Source organism: Rhinoderma darwinii, chromosome 11 (assembly GCF_050947455.1).
Source record: "Rhinoderma darwinii isolate aRhiDar2 chromosome 11, aRhiDar2.hap1, whole genome shotgun sequence".
In the NCBI taxonomy this organism is placed as follows: domain Eukaryota; kingdom Metazoa; phylum Chordata; class Amphibia; order Anura; family Rhinodermatidae; genus Rhinoderma; species Rhinoderma darwinii.
In genome coordinates, this window is record NC_134697.1 from 26435533 (window position 1) to 26454952 (window position 19420).

At 46.3% G+C, this 19420-nt stretch overlaps 1 protein-coding gene across 1 annotated transcript in view; it reads left to right on the top strand.

Moving 5' to 3' along the window:
* Positions 1-19420, top strand: part of CPXM2 (carboxypeptidase X, M14 family member 2) — a 72566-nt gene that overhangs the window by 45487 nt on the left and 7659 nt on the right. Inside the window, exons 13-14 of the mRNA XM_075842380.1 lie at positions 6442-6581; positions 8766-8865. Coding sequence (XP_075698495.1) covers positions 6442-6581; positions 8766-8865 — 240 coding nt within the window. The remainder of the gene's footprint in view (positions 1-6441; positions 6582-8765; positions 8866-19420) is intronic.

Here is a 19420-nt window from a genome sequence, read left to right on the forward strand (position 1 = left end):
ACAATTGGACTGGGTTGAATTAAACATCATCTGCATTACATATGTTTACAAAATCTCTGCAGTATTGTGAAAGAAAGTGGTAAATTACTTCAATCTTACAACACTCATGCACATGGCCGTGCCCGTAATCACTGCCAGTAATTGCGGGCATGGCCGGCCGCCGACGGCAGTGGACAGCCACCCGCATTTTCGGCCAGTGCTCCCATTCATGGGAGCACGGACCGTAAAAAGCAAAAGATAGAACATTTCCTATCTTTTGCTGAGGCTTTCTATGGCCTGGAAAAAGTACGGAAAGGTGTCCGTGGTCAATAGAAGTGAATTGGTCCATAATTGCCGACCGTAATTGCGAACCGCAATTACGGACAAATTCTACGGTTGTGTGCATGAGGCCTAAGGTCCAATGCACACGACTGTATTTTTCAACCATCTGTAAATACTGTCTGTAAATACGGATCCGTAGTCATTTATATTCATCCGTAAATCATCTGCATATACGGAAGGGTGTCCGTAAATACGGTCTGTATTGCATCCGTAATGCATCCGTATTTATGGATCCACTAAAAATCAGGGAGGAATCTAGGGTAATCCCCTGGCGTCGCATAGCAACGCTTCTGTAATTACGGATGGGCTATGGATGCACATCCATAGCCGTCTGTAATAATGGAAGCGCCCATAGACTTCTATGGAGAGTCCGTGCCGTAGTTACGGACAAAAAGAGGACATGTTCTATCATTTCTACGGCACAAACACCCACCCGTAAAAATACGGAAAGGTGTACGTAGCCCATACAAATGAATGGAGCCGCTGACTGGTTACTTGCATGGAGTAGGATAGTGGCAAAAGGGTAACTATTATGCTGGTGGGCACTATAAGACACTGTGGGGAAACTTTGGCTGGCACTCCATGAGGGACCTTGTTGCTGTCAATGCATGGCAGTATTTTTGACTAGCTGTAACGACGGGGGGTAGGGAAACTGACAAGTGAGCCCTAATCTACCTGCCACTCTGTCCCTGTCCCGGCAACACCGTGAGCAACCAGAGTGGTGAACGAGCCAAGTCAAACCAGGAGTGCACGAGGTACCAAACGCAGAGCAGGAGAGTAGTCAGTAAGCCAGGGTCAGTATGGAGCAGGATCAAATAGTTAGGAGCTGTAGCTGGGCCAGGAAACCAAACGAGAAGAATCACAAGCAAAGGAGGAACAGGAAAGGCAGGTATAAATAGACAGAGGGCGGGAGCTAGCTCCATCTGGCCAGGCTGCGATAGGCTCTCCCACTCCTAAGCCTGCCATCCTGAGTGGTGGAAGATGGAGTCAGTCTCAGAGACGTAGATTCAGGTGCAGATTGATTACCTATGGGAGTTAACCCCGAAGCTGTGCCTGGCAGATCCTTTACAGTACCCCCCCTTTTATGAGGGGCCACCGGACCCTTTCTAAGTGGACCTGGTTTACTGGGGAAATGAAGGTGGAACTTCCTGACCAATACCCCAGTGTGAACATCCCGGGCGGGTACCCAAGTACTCTCCTCAGGCCCGTATCCTCTCCAATGGACCAGGTACTGGAGGGAGCCTTGGACCATCTTGCTGTCCACAATCTTGGCCACCTCGAATTCCACCCCCTCAGGGGTGAGAACGGGAACAGGAGGTTTCCTTGAGGGAGCCAAGGACGGGGAGCAGCGTTTAAGGAGGGAGGCATGAAACACGTCGTGTATACGAAAAGATGGGGGCAACTCCAGCCGGAAGGAGACAGGATTGAGGACTTCAATGACCTTATACGGCCCAATAAACCGGGGAGCAAACTTCTTGGACGGGACCTTAAGACGTAAGGGGTTAGCAGAACGTTTTCTATCAGCCTGAGTTTTTTGTACGCTCTGGGACGCCTCTAGGTTCTTCTGAACCTGGGCCCAGACTGTGCACAGTTCCCGATGAACGACCTCTACCTCGGGATTGTTGGAACTACCAGGTGAAACGGAGGAGAACCGTGGATTAAACCCAAAATTACAGAAAAAGGGGGAGACCCCTGATGAGTTACTGACCCGGTTATTAAGGGAAAATCGGCGAGGGGAATGAATGAGACCCAATCATATTGACAGTCAGAGATAAAACACCTTAAATATTGTTCTAGAGATTGATTAGTCCTCTCAGTTTGGCCATTGGTTTCAGGATGGAAGGCAGAGGAGAAGGACAGATCAATCTCCAACTTTTTACAGAAGGCTCTCCAAAACAATGAAACAAATTGTACCCCTCTGTCCGAAACAATATTGACAGGGACCCCATGGAGACGCAGGATGTGTTTGACAAACAAGGTAGCTAACATCTTGGCGTTGGGTAGTTTCTTGAGGGGCACAAAGTGGCACATCTTACTGAAGCGGTCTACTACCACCCACACCACCAACTTGCCTTGGGATGGAGGCAAATCGGTGATAAAATCCATGGAGATATGTGTCCAAGGTCTCTGGGGAATGGGCAACGAACGTAGTAAGCCCGCTGGTCGGGACCTGGGAGTCTTGGACCTAGCACAAACCTCACAAGCGGCGACGTAGGCCTTAACATCTTTAGGCAACCCAGGCCACCAATAGTTTCTGGCAATGAGGTGTTTGGTACCCAGGATGCCTGGATGACCAGATAGTGCGGAGTCATGATTTTCCCTAAGTACCCTTAGCCGGTATTGCAGGGGAAAACACAGCTTGTCCTCAGGAAGAATCCCGGGAGCTGAACCTTGATCAGCCGCAATTTCAGAGACTAAATCAGAATCAATAGAAGAAATGATTATACCAGGAGGCAAAATACAAGCAGGATCTTCCTCCGAAGGAGGGCTGGCCATGAAGCTACGCGACAGTGCATCGGCCTTAATATTTTTAGACCCAGCCCTATAGGTAACCAAAAAGTTGAATCTGGTAAAAAATAGCGCCCATCGAGCTTGTCTCGGGTTTAGCCTCCGGGCAGATTCTAGGAAAACCAGATTCTTGTGGTCGGTAAGGGCCGTTACCTGGTGCCTAGCCCCCTCCAGGAAGTGGCGCCACTCTTCAAATGCCCATTTAATGGCTAAGAGTTCGCGGTTGCCAATATCATAGTTACTCTCAGTGGGCGAAAACTTCCTGGAGAAGTAGGCACAGGGGCGGAGATGGGTAAGGGACCTGGTACCCTGGGACAAGACAGCCCCCACTCCCACCTCGGATGCGTCAACTTCCACGATAAATGGCTCCATTTGGTTGGGCTGAACCAGCACCGGGGCCGAGATAAAGCACTTCTTAAGGACCTCAAAAGCCTGGACAGCCTCAGGAGGCCAGTGGAGGAGATCAGCACCTTTGCGAGTGAGGTCCGTAAGAGGCTTAGCGATGACCGAGAAGTTAGCACTAAATCTCCTGTAATAATTAGCGAACCCCAAAAAACACTGTAACGCCTTCAGGGAGGCAGGTTGGACCCATTCCGCCACAGCCTGAACCTTGGCGGTGTCCATGCGGAATTCATGAGGAGTGAGGATTTTACCCAAAAATTGTATCTCCTGTACCCCAAACACACATTTTTCGGTTTTCGCAAACAGTTTGTTTTCCCGAAGGACCTGGAGCACCTTCCTGACATGCTCAATGTGGGAGGACCAGTCCTTGGAAAACACCAGTATGTCATCAAGGTACACTACAAGAAATATCCCCAGGTAATCTCTCAAAATCTCATTTATGAAATTCTGGAAGACCGCACTAGCATTACACAACCCAAAGGGCATGACGAGGTATTCGAAATGACCTTCGGGCGTGTTAAACGCAGTCTTCCACTCATCCCCCTCTTTGATGCGGATAAGGTTATACGCCCCCGTAGATCAAACTTAGAGAACCATTGGGCCCCTGAACCTGATTAAAGAGATCAGGAATCAAAGGAAGGGGATACTGGTTCCTTACAGTTACCTTATTCAGGTTACGGTAGTCAATGCATGGCCTAAGACCACCATCCTTCTTCCCTACGAAGAAGAAGCCAGCACCTACCGGAGAAGTAGAGGGGCGAATGTAACCCTTGGCCAGGAATTCCTGGATATACTCTCTCATGGCTTCACGTTCGGGACAAGAAAGATTAAATATCCTACCCTTAGGAAGCTTAGCTCCTGGTACCAATTCGATAGCGCAATCGTATTCTCTATGAGGAGGTAACACTTCGGAGGCCTCCTTAGAGAAAACATCAGCGAAGTCCTGAACAAACTCAGGTAGCGTGTTCACCTCCTCAGGGGGAGAAATATAATTAACAGAAAAACATGACGTCAAACATTCATTACCCCATTTGGTAAGCTCCCCAGTATTCCAGTCAAACGTGGGATTATGCAACTGCAACCAGGGAAGGCCTAAAACCAAATCGGACGATAATCCCTGCATCAACAGTACAGAGCACTGCTCCAAATGCATGGAGCCAACAAGGAGTTCAAAAACAGGGGTATGCTGCGTAAAATAACCATTAGCAAGAGGAGTGGAGTCGATACCCACTACCCCCATTGTTTAGGCAAATCAATCAAAGGCATAGCAAGAGACATAGCAAATTCCACAGACATGATATTAGCAGAGGACCCTGAATCCACGAAGGCACTGCCGGTAGCGGACCTACCACCAAAAGAGACCTGAAAGGGAAGCAAGATCTTATTACGTTTCATATTTACGGGAAATACCTGTGCGCCCAAGTGACCTCCCCGATGGTCACTTAGGCGCGGAAGTTCTCCGGCTGCATTCTTACGCTTAGGACAGTTGTTCACTTGATGCTTGTCATCCCCACAGTAGAAGCAGAGACCATTCTTCCTGCGGAAATCTCTACGTTGCTGGGGGGACACGGAGGCCCCGAGTTGCATAGGTACCTCTGAGTCTTCCGGGGAGGAACGAAGCAACGGAACCTCGGGAGGCATCATGGGGGAGTCGGAGGAGAAAACACATAAACGTTCACGTTGTCGTTCCCTGAGACGTCGGTCAAGTCGTACCGCTAAAGCCATAACCTGGTCTAGGGAGTCAGAAGAGGGATAGCTAACTAGCAGGTCTTTCAGGGCATTCGACAGACCCAACCTAAACTGGCACCTTAAGGCAGGGTCATTCCACCGAGAAGCTATGCACCACTTCCTAAAGTCAGAACAATACTCCTCAACAGGTCTCTTACCCTGACGTAAGGTCACCAGCTGACTCTCGGCAAAGGCAGTCCTGTCAGTCTCGTCATAAATGAGTCCGAGAGCAGAAAAGAAACGATCAACGGAGGAAAGTTCAGGTGCGTCAGGAGCCAAGGAGAAGGCCCACTCTTGGGGCCCTTCCTGGAGCCGGGACATAATTATACCCACCCGCTGGCTCTCAGAACCTGAGGAATGAGGCTTTAAGCGAAAGAAAGCCTACAACTCTCCCGAAAGGAGAGAAAAGCCCTCCGGTCCCCTGAGAACCGGTCGGGCAACTTGAGGTGGGGTTCAAGAGGTGAGTTGAGGGGAACTACCAAGGTAGCATCAGGCTGGTTAACCCTCTGAGCCAGGGCCTGGACCTGTAGGGAGAGACCCTGCATTTGCTGAGCCAGGGTCTCAAGGGGGTCCATAGTGGTGTAGGGACCAGGGTAGACTAGGTATGGCTTGTGATTATGTAACGACGGGGGGTAGGGAAACGGACAAGTGAGCCCTAATCTACCCGCCACTCTGTCCCTGCCTACTTGCAACGACCCGCCCTAGGCGACGGGGTACAACTGGGCGGCGGTCCCTACGCTCAGTAAGTGCACGAGACAAACATACAAGGGAATACAAAGCAAAGGGAAAGGGACAGTTGCCCACGGCAACACCGTGAGCAACCAGAGTGGTGAACGAGCCAAGTCAAACCAGGAGTGCACGAGGTACCAAACGCAGAGCAGGAGAGTAGTCAGTAAGCCAGGGTCAGTATGGAGCAGGATCAAATAGTTAGGAGCTGTAGCTGGGCTAGGAAACCAAACGAGAAGAATCACAAGCAAAGGAGGAACAGGAAAGGCAGGTATAAATAGACAGAGGGCGGGAGCTAGCTCCGTCTGGCCAGGCTGCGATAGGCTCTCCCACTCCTAAGCCTGCCATCCTGAGTGGTGGAAGATGGAGTCAGTCTCAGAGACATAGATTCAGGTGCAGACTGATTACCTATGGGAGTTTACCCCGAAGCTGTGCCTGGCAGATCCTTTACACTAGCATTTTATGGGAGGGGACACTGTGGCTAGTGCTGTTATGGGGGCACTATGCCTGGTACTGTTATATGGGGCACATATGCACCCACTCCAGCCTTATATTTTTATATTGTCACGAAATTCCTCAGTAAATTGTAATATTCTTATAATTAACAGTAGCGGGTACATTATACAATATATTAAGATAATAAGAATATATTGGAAATTGTTCTCTAATATAAAGTCCAAAGGTTATTTTACACTTTTAGTGACAAATTTAGCTGGAAATGATTTTCCTAATTGTAATTTGTATTCCTATTATTAGGTATCAATGATTTTAGCTACTTACATACCAACTGCTTTGAGATCTCCATATATCTGGATTGTGATAAGTACCCGCATCAAAATGAACTGGCAGAACAGTGGGAAAATAACAGAGAATCCTTGATCGTCTTCATGGAACAGGTTAGTGTCTGGTCGTATATGACAAGAAATACTCTTAAGTCCTTACATTTTAGAATATTTCCTAATGTATCTATACACTATGTACAATGGCCCACATGTATTATTCAGTTTACACCTGATTTAGCAGAAATGGCACTGGTTAAAAAGTTGCATCTAAAACAAACCAAATTTGTGCAAAAATTGGCGAAATTTGTCTTCTCACTCTAGATAAAGATGAGAAAAGTGACTATGAATATACTTTTTAACTTATTTATCAAAGGCAAAGGTTAAAAAAGGTGCAAATTAGTAGCACAAATGTACGGCCGCACATAACAGTTGCAATACGGAATTCAAACAGTCAGCAACCTCAACATTGATCTAAAGGAAGACAAGAAAAAAAATAAAAACCACGAAGCAGAAGCCAATTTCTCTACTCTTGGGTAAAAATTTCTTACCATCTCCAAATATGAGAATTAGAATAAATCCCTGGATCAACGACCGATCTTCAATAATCTAATATATATAATTTGGAATATCATTACATGCAAGAAAAACATCCAGCCCCTTCCAAACTCTTTCAAGGATATTAAAAGCAAATAAATAAATATATAGGCTCTCACTGAAACATCGACAGCCGGAACATGGGCCGGAGTAGCTTAAAGGGGTTTTTCACGTTCTGACAACTGATGAACTATCCACCAGATAGGTCATCAGTATATGATTGGTGCGGGTCCGACACCCGGACCCCGCACCAATCCGCCATTTCGGCTGCCTCCATTCTTGACATCTGCCGTATATATTCGGTGCATGTCAGGTAGAGGAGTATGGAGCGGGCTCACGGGCTGAGGCCGCTCCATAGAACAACCGTGTGGGCTGTGTGTGACAGCCGACACTTCAGGGTAACAAGCGGGATCTGCTTCATGCCAGAAGCAGATGGCTCTGGTAAAGAGTAGAATATTCAAGTGAATAGGAGCAGAGCTGCAGTTCTGCCGAACGGCCGCTATGCAGTGGTCGGAGCCAACTGCTTCCGGCTCCAACTACTGCATAGTGTTCCAAACATCTGGTGCCCAGATGCAGCCAAAGTGGCGGATCGGTGCGGGGTCCGGGTGGCGGATGCGCACCGATCATATACTGATGACCTATCCAGTGGTTAGGTCATCAGTTGTGAGAAAGTGGAAAACCCCTTTAAATTGCAATATTTCCATGAGTCTATGAAGTTTAGCATCACAACATCAGAACATTAGTCACATTACTATTATTGTTCTAATTTTATACCATCTCTTATAGAATTGTCATTGTATGAATTTTATTATGCTGCCTGTCAGCTCATTTATTTTGATGTCACCCACAATTGCTTTATAGCATTACGCTGAACTTTAAATTGTCATAGTTTTGTGCTAACTGTCTCCTCATTGCTTTCATTTCATTAAATTATCATCATTCTTCTATAGTTATTTAATTTCTTAAGTAACGGAGAGACATAGCTAAGACTAGGTACTATCAACTCTCATATATTACATATTGTTGCAGCTGCTACATTGTGGAAGACATGCATGGGAAGCAGGGGTTAAACTAGAGACTGCTGGGCCCCATGCTACACTTTTGAATGGGGCCTCCCAAGCATGGACTCCCCAGACCTTGTATGCAACGCCACACACAACATCTTGACGCTGGACATTGGGTGCTGTGCTGCATAACGCATCCTGTGCCATGTCAGGACCTTGTTTGCACTGTGGCACAGACCTGGTGTGCTGGGGCCTGATGTGGCTGCCTGTGGGAATCTGGGGCAGGCCCTCTGCAAGCTTTCTTCCCCTTTTGGGCCCAGCAGAGGGTGCATCACTACTCTATTGCATGGAAGTGGCTGTTCAAGAGTGATTGTAACCAATGGGTTCTTGGCCAAGCTGTTTATTTGGGACCTACTACTGGGCCTATTAGAGGTACACTTGATGCCACTGTAGTCTTTGCGGTGGAAAGACCTGCCTGCCTAGGAGAGGGCCATCACCAAATATTACTTAGCCCTGCAAGAATGGTGTTCTGTAGGAACCCATATTTTTGCTTTGTATATAAGGCATAATGTCATGTGTACAGAAATGGGGATCTGCTCGCACTTCACCTTCAAATTAATGTGGATTTATAGTCCTTTCATTAAAAGATACATTGGACACACACAAACACACAAGCAAAACTTTTCTTCACTTTTCCTAGGTTCACCGTGGAATCAAAGGAATTGTGAGAGATATACATGGACGTGGGATTGGAAATGCAGTTATAACTGTGGAAGGCATCAATCATGATATACGTACAGGTCAGTGATTTCTTACTGGGGGATTACTGAACTTGAACCTCGTGGATGAAATACTGGTTGAAATGGGGTACGATGTTCTAGTATTCGCCATCATAGGTCCTGTGTGTTCCAATACTGAGATCTAACATAGGTCACTACTGATCTCTGTCACCAATGAGATATATGCTATATTGCTTATTTTGTCAAGGAGCCCAATGACTATCATCCATCAGACTGATATTAAGCCACAAAAAAACCCAAAAAAAACGATTTTAGGGCTTACATCCTTTTTGGATTTTGGTTTACCAGTGGGTTTGAGTACTCATTCCCACCACTCTGAGAACTTTACTGGATGATTCCTCCATGTTCTACCAGTTTAATTTAATAATCTTCACTTTAAAGATTTGTGTTCTGATGGTTATGGCAGTAGACTTGGGACTTTTTAGGGTTATCATGACTATTATTTTGAATAGTTCTAAAAGTTACATTGAGAATTAGCTAGAAAAATAATTGTAAGTAAAAACTCTGAGGTGATATGTTTCCTAGTGAGTAATTACCAACATTACTCATGTGGATCTACTCCAGTGTTGGCTCATACACTGGAGGTCAGCTGGAGAGTTTCCCAGGAAAACCGTATGGTAGGAACCACGCCTTGGCCTCGTGAGCCATTGAATAATTTCTGCAGTAACCTCCAGTATTTGCAGGACACCACTCCTACCTGGACATTCTGCTACCCGTCCTACCATTTATTTGGATATTTCTGAGTTACTCGTGCTCTATCAATAGAAACTCTGAATCTAAAGCAAGCCTTGCTGCAACTCCAACTCCCTGCATCCAGTTTTATTGCTTATGCTCACACTGATTTACATTTATTGTAAGGTAGGATAATAAAAGAGGGTAAACTATCCCCTAAATACTATTGCTAAGATGAAGTAGTTCAGGGGTCCCCAAACTTTTTTATACTTGAAATCCACATTCATATATAATAGGGGGTATTGGTGAAGGTTTTTAAAATGTTGTTAAAATGTTAATTCAAAGGGTTGATTTTTTAATTTCTCTTTACTACATTTTCACTTATACACAATTAAAAAAATGAATAACAGGACCAGCCCCCGTCAACAAGTCTTCATGGAAGAAAAAAATAAGGAAAACGGAAAAAAAAGCCTTCTAGCACACAATAGCCCCTTTCAACTCATCAGCTTAACCCCTTAAGGGTTCGACCCATTTTTTGTTTTTTAATTTTCGTTTTTCACTTCCCACCTTCCAAGTACCATATAATGTACTCGGAAGCTGAAAAAAATATATTTGCGGGCTGAAATTGGAAAAAACTGTGATTCATTATTCTTTGGGTTCCGTTTTTACGTCTTTCACCGTGTGGTCAAAACAACTTAACTTTATTCTGTGGCTCAATACTATTATGGTGATACAAAATCGATATCATTTTTTTATAATTTACTACTTTAAAAAAAACAAAAAACTTTTTGTTAAAAAAAAAATCGTTTTTTTGCGGGACGAGCTGTAGTTTATTATTTCCACCATTTGTTTGTACATATGACTTTTTGATCATGTCAGGGATCATTACCATGTATATTGTTTGAAAAATATTATCCTCACACATATGTATATACATTTCAGTTCTTTGTGTAATATACTGATATATAATAAGTTCTTTGTTCATGTCGGACACACCTATGGAAGACACCGCCCCCTGGAATGCAAGAAGAGCGAGTCTGAGAAGTTACAGCTGAGAAACCGGTGGGGGGGGGGGCTTGGGCACTCCCACATCTCTGGGGAGGAGGCATGTGTCTCTTTCTGTGTTTCTTTGTTCTGAATAAAAAGTTTTCAGTCTTCCTCCTGGCTGACAGAGGGAAGCTGTGTACCAAACATATTTGGCTGGTTTACTTCTTTCCAGGCATGCCTTCAGCTTTCAATTTACAGAGGTAGTTATTCGGTGTGAAATACGGACCTGACAATCACTGTTCATTAAAAAAAATGTGGGAGCTGAAGTGACCAAAAAACTGCGATTTTGGCGGTTTCCAATTAAAATTTTTTACGGCATTCACCCCGCGCGTTAAATAACGCTATATTGTAATAGTTCAGACTTTTACGAATGCAGCAATACCAATTTTGTTGACTTTTTTTTTTTTTTACATTACTTTAGAGGAAAAATGGGAAAATGTTTTTTTTTTTAACTTGATCACGCTTGTTACCCTGAAGTGTCGGCTGTAACACACAGCCCACACGCTTGTTCTATGGGGCGGGCTCCACCCGTGAGCCCGCTCCATACTCCTCTACCTCACGTGCGCTGAATATATGTGGCAGATGTTGGGAAGGGGTTAAGAACTTATTAGCCATATTGGTTTCCTTTTATTTCTAGACATTTCGTTTTCAGAGGGTACAAAAACTTCCACGATTCATGTAATATATATCTTTTAAAACTCCCCATTTAGTTTGTGTATCCCTATTTACAAGCACATGATCCCAGTCTACTTTACAAAGTGCTTCCCTTAGTTGACTGAATTTAGCTTTTCTAAAGCTCCAGGTTTATGTAGTACATTTTTTTATACCATTTTATTGATTATTATTTTGAAGCTTACCATACTGTGGTCACTGTTGCCATCTGATATTATATCTAGTCTATTAGACAAGACCAGATCCAGCAAATGATCTTCTTTGGTTGGTTCATCCACCTACTGAGTGAAACAATTGTATTGAATTGTGGATATGTAGAATAATAAAAGTCAAAATTGTGCCCCCTGCTGATGCTCACACTATTGTCCTAGGACAGAAAGTCACATTTTGTGCTCCCCTGCATCCTTTTAATTCCTTATAGGAGAAAAGGTTACCATAGTTGCTTGGCCACTTTTTGGCGACTCATTGGAAGTTTGCCCAGTCCCTTAGCTTGGACCCCATTTTTCGTGGGCACATAACATGGGTAGCCTCTACGGTATGTACACCTTTATTTTTATCCACTTTCTCCCATAATAAGTGCTAGGAGACACTTGTAGGATTCATATATTCTTCTGGTTTGGATTTAGTAGAAAACCATGAGATTCTAAGTGTTTATCTCATATTCTGCATATACCTAGTAGTGGTTGCATAGATTTATGCCACTTATCTTAGAGAGTGTCTGTTGGTAAAACATCGTTCTTTTTTCATTGTTTTTTCAAGCTCCCTCCATTGATTATAGTTGCTTAGCCTGTCACCAGCGCCCTCGATAAAGAACTTGGCTCTAACGCCCACTTGGCGCGTCTTGGGTATTCAAACAGCCGCATATCTATTACAAAAATATTCTCTGCAAACTCTTCTCCAACTCTTCCTGTCATTTAGCTTATCCACGTTTCTAAGCTACACCTATTAATATTTGCTAGGATACACAACTGGATCCCTGTTATGTCTGTGCTGGCACATGAAAGCATTTCTTACAGCTTATTACCCCTCCAATCTTCAGAACTCCTGGGACCTGGAGTTACAACTTCTCTGGAAACCTCTCACATTTTAATGACTTTGCCTTATGGAAAGCTATATTCATCCTTTCCCAGCCTGTACCCCACCTCTGGCACGGACAGCTTCTTTTACAGCACACAGTTCTTGAAGACCCTTATGTTGCATAATAAGAGCAGACTCGCTCATAGCAATGCCATAATACATCCCCTTCTTGAAGTCCGTAAATCTTCTCTAATGTCAAAAAATAGAAAATATGAAAGAATAAAAAAGCACATGAGATAATATTTGCATACTAATCAAGCCTTGTGTGTTTTTCCGATATATTCTATAAAGTGACTCCGCTTCATTGGGATACCCTTCTGTTCTGTACATGCAGTCACTTATACCAAGTCATATAATGATAAAAAATATAAGAAATAATAGATAATATATTAAATGCAACTCATAAGAGCATATTGTATTAGGATAGTGAAAGAGAAAATGCAACAGTAAAAGAGAGGACAGGCAGTGCTTGTAAGGAAAAGAGAAACAAAAAATCACAATCCCTCATCCCCTGATGTTATAGATGTGCTGTGTGCTCTGAGCCAATCAGATATTCCTCCACCTATCCCCTCTCCTCTTACAGCATGAGTCTCACACAGACACTGAGGGAGATATACTGCTACAGCATACCCTTCCTCCCCCTCCCCCTGTCTAGCATATTAGGCTATGTTCCGTTTGGAATTTTGAGGCAGATTTTGATCTGCCTGCACGCCATTTTTCACTCGCGCCCATTGAGCGGCACAGGCAAAAACGCAGCGAAATACGCTTTCTCTGCCTCTCATTGATGTCAATGGGAGGTCAGAGACGTAAACGCCCAAAGATAGGGCAAGTCGCTCGCCTCCTCGACTGCGCTATTGATTCCGTAAAAAAACAAAAACCCTTACGGAATGGTAACAAATGGAAAACCTTTGCAACGGAAGCATTGTTATTAAAATCAATGGTAATGCAAACAGAAGTTATGGTTTCCGTTTGCCTTTCCATTGATGGGTTCCTCCAATGGAAAGCTCAAACGGAACCCATCAAAGGAAAGCGAATGCTGATGTGAACACACCCTTACTTTTGAAAATCGTTATTGCAAGATTTTTCTGGAATGTTAAAAGTGTTGATTTTCCAAATTTTTTGTGATTTCTAGGGTGTTGCAGGGACAGGTTCCTGTGCAGGGGCTGCCACTTTCTAAGTAGGAGACAGTGTTTAACATCAGTTTATTTATGATTTTATTTTATTTGATCTTTAATAAAAGTTATTTTTTAAGGTTTGACATATTCAGTGATTTATGAGAGATTGCAGACCATTCATTACCTTTTCACAGTGGTTTTAGAATTCATGGATCCTCATAGCAATATATGGGATGAGCCAGTCCCACCTTGTCGACAGTAAAATGAACTGCATTAATGCAGTAGCATAACTACTTTTATTTAAACCGTAATGGATGGATAGTAGTCTCATATAGCGATCTTTCACACAAAGGAGAATACACAGAGTAGTGAAAGAGAGCAGAAAGCAACCGCTGAGATTTTTCCCACAAAAAGGAAGGACATTTCTGCATCAGAGTGGGCTCCACCGGTCTCAGGACCCCATAACAACTGTTACAGCTATAATTACACCCATGACTTTGGTTAAAGGGATTATCTTATCTCAGCAACCCCTTTCGTTATGCCCTATTAGGGCATATGTGTTAGGAAACGTCCGTCATTGTTATGTTGTCATGACTACTAGCCAAGTTCTGGGTGGCCCTTGTTTGAGATGCAGAGCCAATCTTATTTCTCTGTGTGCAACCTATCAGGGCCACGGGGGGAGTATTTGAGTCTGTTCAGGTTTTTTTTAATGTTGCTTGTGATTTTCTTGTTTATGCATGTGTCTGATCAAGCTCCTGGTTACACCCTAAATCACCTTGACTACTTGGATTCTTTGACGTTAGGGATCTGCCAGGTACTACGTCTAGGTATACTCCTGGGATTAATCAATCCACACCTGAGGCCAGACCTGTTAGACTGACACCGTCTCCCACCAACCAGGGTGGCAGGCTCAGGAGTGGGAGAGCCTATCGCGGCCTGGTCAGTCGGAGTTAGCTCCGCCCCCTGTCCTTTATTACCTGCCGTGTTCTCTTCCTCAGTGCTTGTAATTCTTCTGGATTCCTGGCCCCACTGCTGCTTGCTCCAGCCTGCTTCTGCCTTGCTGCAGTTCCGCTTAACCTGCTTCGCTTTGCCCCTGGCTTGCTTCCTTCTCCGTGCTCACGTTGGTATACTCCACTTCATCCTGGTCCTGACTATTCATTCACCTCTCCGTTTTCTCGTGGCGTTCCGTGGGCTACTGCCCCTTCCCTTGCGTGTTCCCTGTTTGTTCTCCCGTGCACTTAGACAGCGTAGGGACCGCCGCCCAGTTGTACCCCGTCGCCTAGGGCGGGTCGTTGCAAGTAGGCAGGGACAGGGCGGTGGGTAGATTAGGGCTCACTTTCCCTTCACCTCCTTCCTGCCATTACATAATTACAAGCCCATACCTAGTCTACCATTCTCCTACGCTGACGCTATCATGGACCCCCTTGAGACCCTGACCCAGCAGATGCAGGGCCTCTCCCTACAGGTCCAGGCCCTGGCCCAGAGGGTCAACCAGGGTGACGCTGCCTTAGTAGTACCCCTCACCTCACCTCTAGAACCCGACCTCAAGTTACCTGACCGGTTCTCAGGGGACCGTAAGACGTTTCTCTCCTTCCGGGAGAGTTGCAGACTGTATTTCCGCCTAAAACCCCACTCCTCAGGTTCCGAGAACCAGCGGATGGGTATCATCATATCCCGACTCCAGGAAGGGCCCCAAGAGTGGGCCTTCTCCTTGGCTCCTGACGCCCCTGAACTTTCCTCTGTTGATCGTTTTTTCTCTGCCCTCGGACTCATTTACGACGAGACTGACAGGACTGCTTTAGCCGAGAGTCAGCTGGTGACCTTACGTCAGGGTAGGAGACCGGTTGAGGAATACTGTTCTGATTTTAGAAAGTGGTGCGTAGCTTCTCGGTGGAACGTTCCGGCCCTACGGTGCCAGTTTAGGTTAGGATTATCTGACGCCCTGAAGGATCTGCTGGTTAGCTACCCCTCTTCTGACTCTCTTGACCAGGTTATGGCCCTAGCAGTATGACTTGACCGACGTCTCAGGGAACGTCAGCTTGAACGTTTCAATGTGCTCCCCTCTGACTTTTCTGCGATCCCCCCCGAGGTCCCGTCCCCTCGCCCCTCCACGGAGGACTCGGAGGTACCTATGCAACTCGGGGCCTCCATGTGCCCTCGACAACGTAGGGAGTTTCGCAGAATGAATGGTCTCTGCTTCTACTGTGGGGACGACAAGCATCTACTGAACACCTGTCCCAGGCGCAAGAATAAAAAGCCGGAAAACTTCCGCGCCTAAGTGATCATCGGGGAGGTCACTTGGGCGCACAGGTATTTCCCGTTAATGTGAAACGCAATAAAATTTTGCTTCCCTTTCAGGTCTCGTTTGCTGGCCGGTCTGCCACGGGCAGTGCTTTCGTGGATTCTGGCTCATCTGCTAATATCATGTCTGTGGAATTTGCTATGTCTCTAAAGATGCCTTTTATTGATTTACCTTATCCTATCCCTGTAGTAGGTATCGACTCAACCCCCCTTGCTAATGGTTATTTTACTCAGCATACTCCTGTTTTTGAACTCCTGGTTGGCTCCATGCATTTGGAGCAGTGCTCTGTACTGGTGATGCAGGGATTATCGTCTGATCTGGTATTAGGTCTTCCCTGGTTGCAGTTGCATAATCCCACGTTTGATTGGAATACTGGGGAGCTTACCAAATGGGGTAATGAATGTCTTATGTCATGTCTTTCTGTTAACTCTATTTCTCCCCGGGAGGAGGTAAACACGCTTCCTGAGTTTGTTCAGGACTTCGCCGATGTGTTTTCTAAGGAGGCCTCCGAGGTGTTGCCCCCCCATAGAGATTACGATTGCGCCATCGATTTGGTGCCTGGTGCCAAGCTTCCTAAGGGTAGGATATTTAATCTTTCATGTCCTGAACGTGAAGCTATGAGGGTGTATATCCAAGAATGCCTGGCCAAGGGTTTCATTCGCCCCTCGACTTCTCCTGTAGGTGCTGGCTTCTTCTTCGTGGGGAAGAAGGATGGTGGTCTTAGGCCGTGCATTGATTATCGTAACCTGAATAAGGTCACCGTAAGGAACCAGTACCCACTTCCTTTGATTCCGGATCTTTTTAATCAGGTTCAGGGAGCCCAATGGTTTTCTAAGTTCGATCTACGGGGGGCATATAACCTTATCCGCATCAAAGAGGGGGATGAGTGGAAAACTGCGTTCAACACACCCGAGGGTCATTTCGAATACCTGGTCATGCCCTTTGGGTTGTGTAATGCCCCTGCTGTCTTCCAGAATTTTATTAATGAAATCCTGAGAGATTACCTTGGTAATTTTCTTGTTGTGTACCTTGATGACATACTGGTGTTTTCCAAGGACTGGTCCTCCCACGTGGAGCATGTCAGGAAGGTGCTCCAGGTCCTTCGGGAGAATAATCTGTTTGCTAAGACTGAAAAATGTGTCTTTGGGGTACAGGAGATACCATTTTTAGGGCAAATCCTCACTCCTCATGAATTCCGCATGGACCCTGCCAAGGTTCAGGCTGTAGCGGAATGGGTCCAACCTGCCTCCCTTAAGGCGTTACAGTGTTTTTTAGGGTTCGCCAACTATTACAGGAGATTTATTGCCAACTTCTCTGTCGTCGCTAAGCCTCTTACGGACCTTACTCGCAAGGGTGCTGATGTCCTCCATTGGCCCCTTGAGGCCGTCCAGGCCTTTGAGACCCTCAAGAAGTGCTTTATCTCGGCCCCCGTGCTGATTCAGCCCAACCAAGAGGAGCCATTTATTTTGGAGGTTGACGCATCCGAGGTGGGAGTGGGGGCCGTCTTGTCCCAGGGTACCAGCTTCCTCACCCATCTCCGCCCCTGTGCTTACTTCTCTAGGAAGTTTTCGCCCACGGAGAGTAACTATGATATTGGCAACCGCGAACTTCTAGCCATTAAATGGGCTTTTGAAGAGTGGCGGCACTTCCTGGAGGGGGCCAGACACCAGGTAACGGTCCTTACGGATCACAAGAATCTGGTTTTCCTAGAATCGGCCCGGAGGCTTAATCCTAGACAAGCTCGGTGGGCACTATTCTTTACCAGATTTAATTTCTTGGTTACCTATAGGGCTGGGTCCAAGAATATTAAGGCTGATGCTCTGTCACGTAGTTTCATGGCCAATCCTCCTTCCGAGAAGGATCCTGCTTGTATTTTACCCCCTGGTATAATCGTTTCTGCCACGGATTCTGATTTAGCTTCTGATATTGCGGCTGATCAGGGTTCAGCTCCCGGGAACGTCCCTGGGGACAAACTGTTTGTTCCCCTGCAATACCGGCTAAGGGTACTCAGGCAAAACCATGACTCCGCTCTATCTGGTCATCCTGGCATCTTGGGTACCAAACACCTCATTACCAGAAACTATTGGTGGCCTGGGTTGCCTAAAGACGTTAGGGCTTACGTCGCCGCTTGTGAGGTTTGCGCTAGGTCCAAAACCCCTAGGTCCCGACCTGCGGGCCTACTACGTTCCTTGCCCATTCCCCAGAGACCTTGGACCCATATCTCCATGGATTTTATCACCGATTTGCCCCCATCTCAGGGCAAGTCGGTGGTGTGGGTGGTAGTAGACCGCTTCAGCAAGATGTGCCACTTTGTGCCCCTTAAGAAGCTACCTAACGCCAAGACGTTAGCTTCTTTGTTTGTGAAACACATCCTGCGTCTCCATGGGGCCCCAGTCAATATCGTTTCTGACAGAGGGGTACAATTTGTTTCCTTATTTTGGAGAGCTTTTTGTAAAAAGTTGGAGATTGATCTGTCCTTCTCCTCCGCCTTCCATCCCGAAACTAATGGCCAAACGGAAAGGACTAACCAATCCCTGGAACAATATTTAAGGTGTTTCATCTCTGACTGTCAATTCGATTGGGTCTCATTCCTTCCCCTTGCTGAATTTTCCCTGAATAACCGGGTCAGTAACTCGTCAGGGGTCTCCCCGTTTTTCTGTAATTTCGGGTTTAACCCAAGGTTCTCCTCCGTTTCCCCTGGTTGTTCCAATAATCCTGAGGTAGAGGATGTTCATCGGGAACTGTGCACAGTCTGGGCCCAGGTTCAGAAGAACCTAGAGGCGTCCCAGAGCGCACAAAAGATTCAGGCTAATAGTAGACGTTCTGCTAACCCCCGGTTTGTCGTCGGGGATTTGCTCTGGTTGTCGTCCAGGAATTTGCGCCTTAAGGTCCCGTCCAGGAAGTTTGCTCCCCGATTTATTGGACCTTATAAGATCATTGAAGTCCTCAACCCTGTATCCTTCCGTCTGGAGCTGACCCCATCCTTTCGCATACATGACGTCTTCCATGCCTCCCTCCTCAAACTCTGCTCCCCGTCCTGGTCCCCCTCGAGGAAACCTCCTGTTCCCGTTCTCACCCCTGAGGGGGTGGAATTCGAGGTGGCCAAGATTATGGACAGTAGGATGGTCCAGGGCTCCCTCCAGTACCTGGTCCATTGGAGAGGATACGGGCTGGAGGAGAGGACTTGGGTACCTGCCCGTGATGTTCACGCTGGGGTATTGATCAGGAGGTTCCACCTTCTCTTCCCTACTAAACCGGGTCCTCTTAGTAAGGGTCCGGTGGCCCCTCATAAAAGGGGGAGTACTGTTAGGGATCTGCCAGGTACTACGTCTAGGTATACTCCTGGGATTAATCAATCCACACCTGAGGCCAGACCTGTTAGACTGACACCGTCTCCCACCAACCAGGGTGGCAGGCTCAGGAGTGGGAGAGCCTATCGCGGCCTGGTCAGTCGGAGTTATCTCCGCCCCCTGTCCTTTATTACCTGCCATGTTCTCTTCCTCAGTGCTTGTAATTCTTCTGGATTCCTGGCCCCACTGCCCCACTGCTGCTTGCTCCAGCCTGCTTCTGCCGTGCTTCTGCCTTGCTGCAGTTCCGCTTAACCTGCTTCGCTTTGCCCCTGGCTTGCTTCCTTCTCCGTGCTCACGTTGGTATACTCCACTTCATCCTG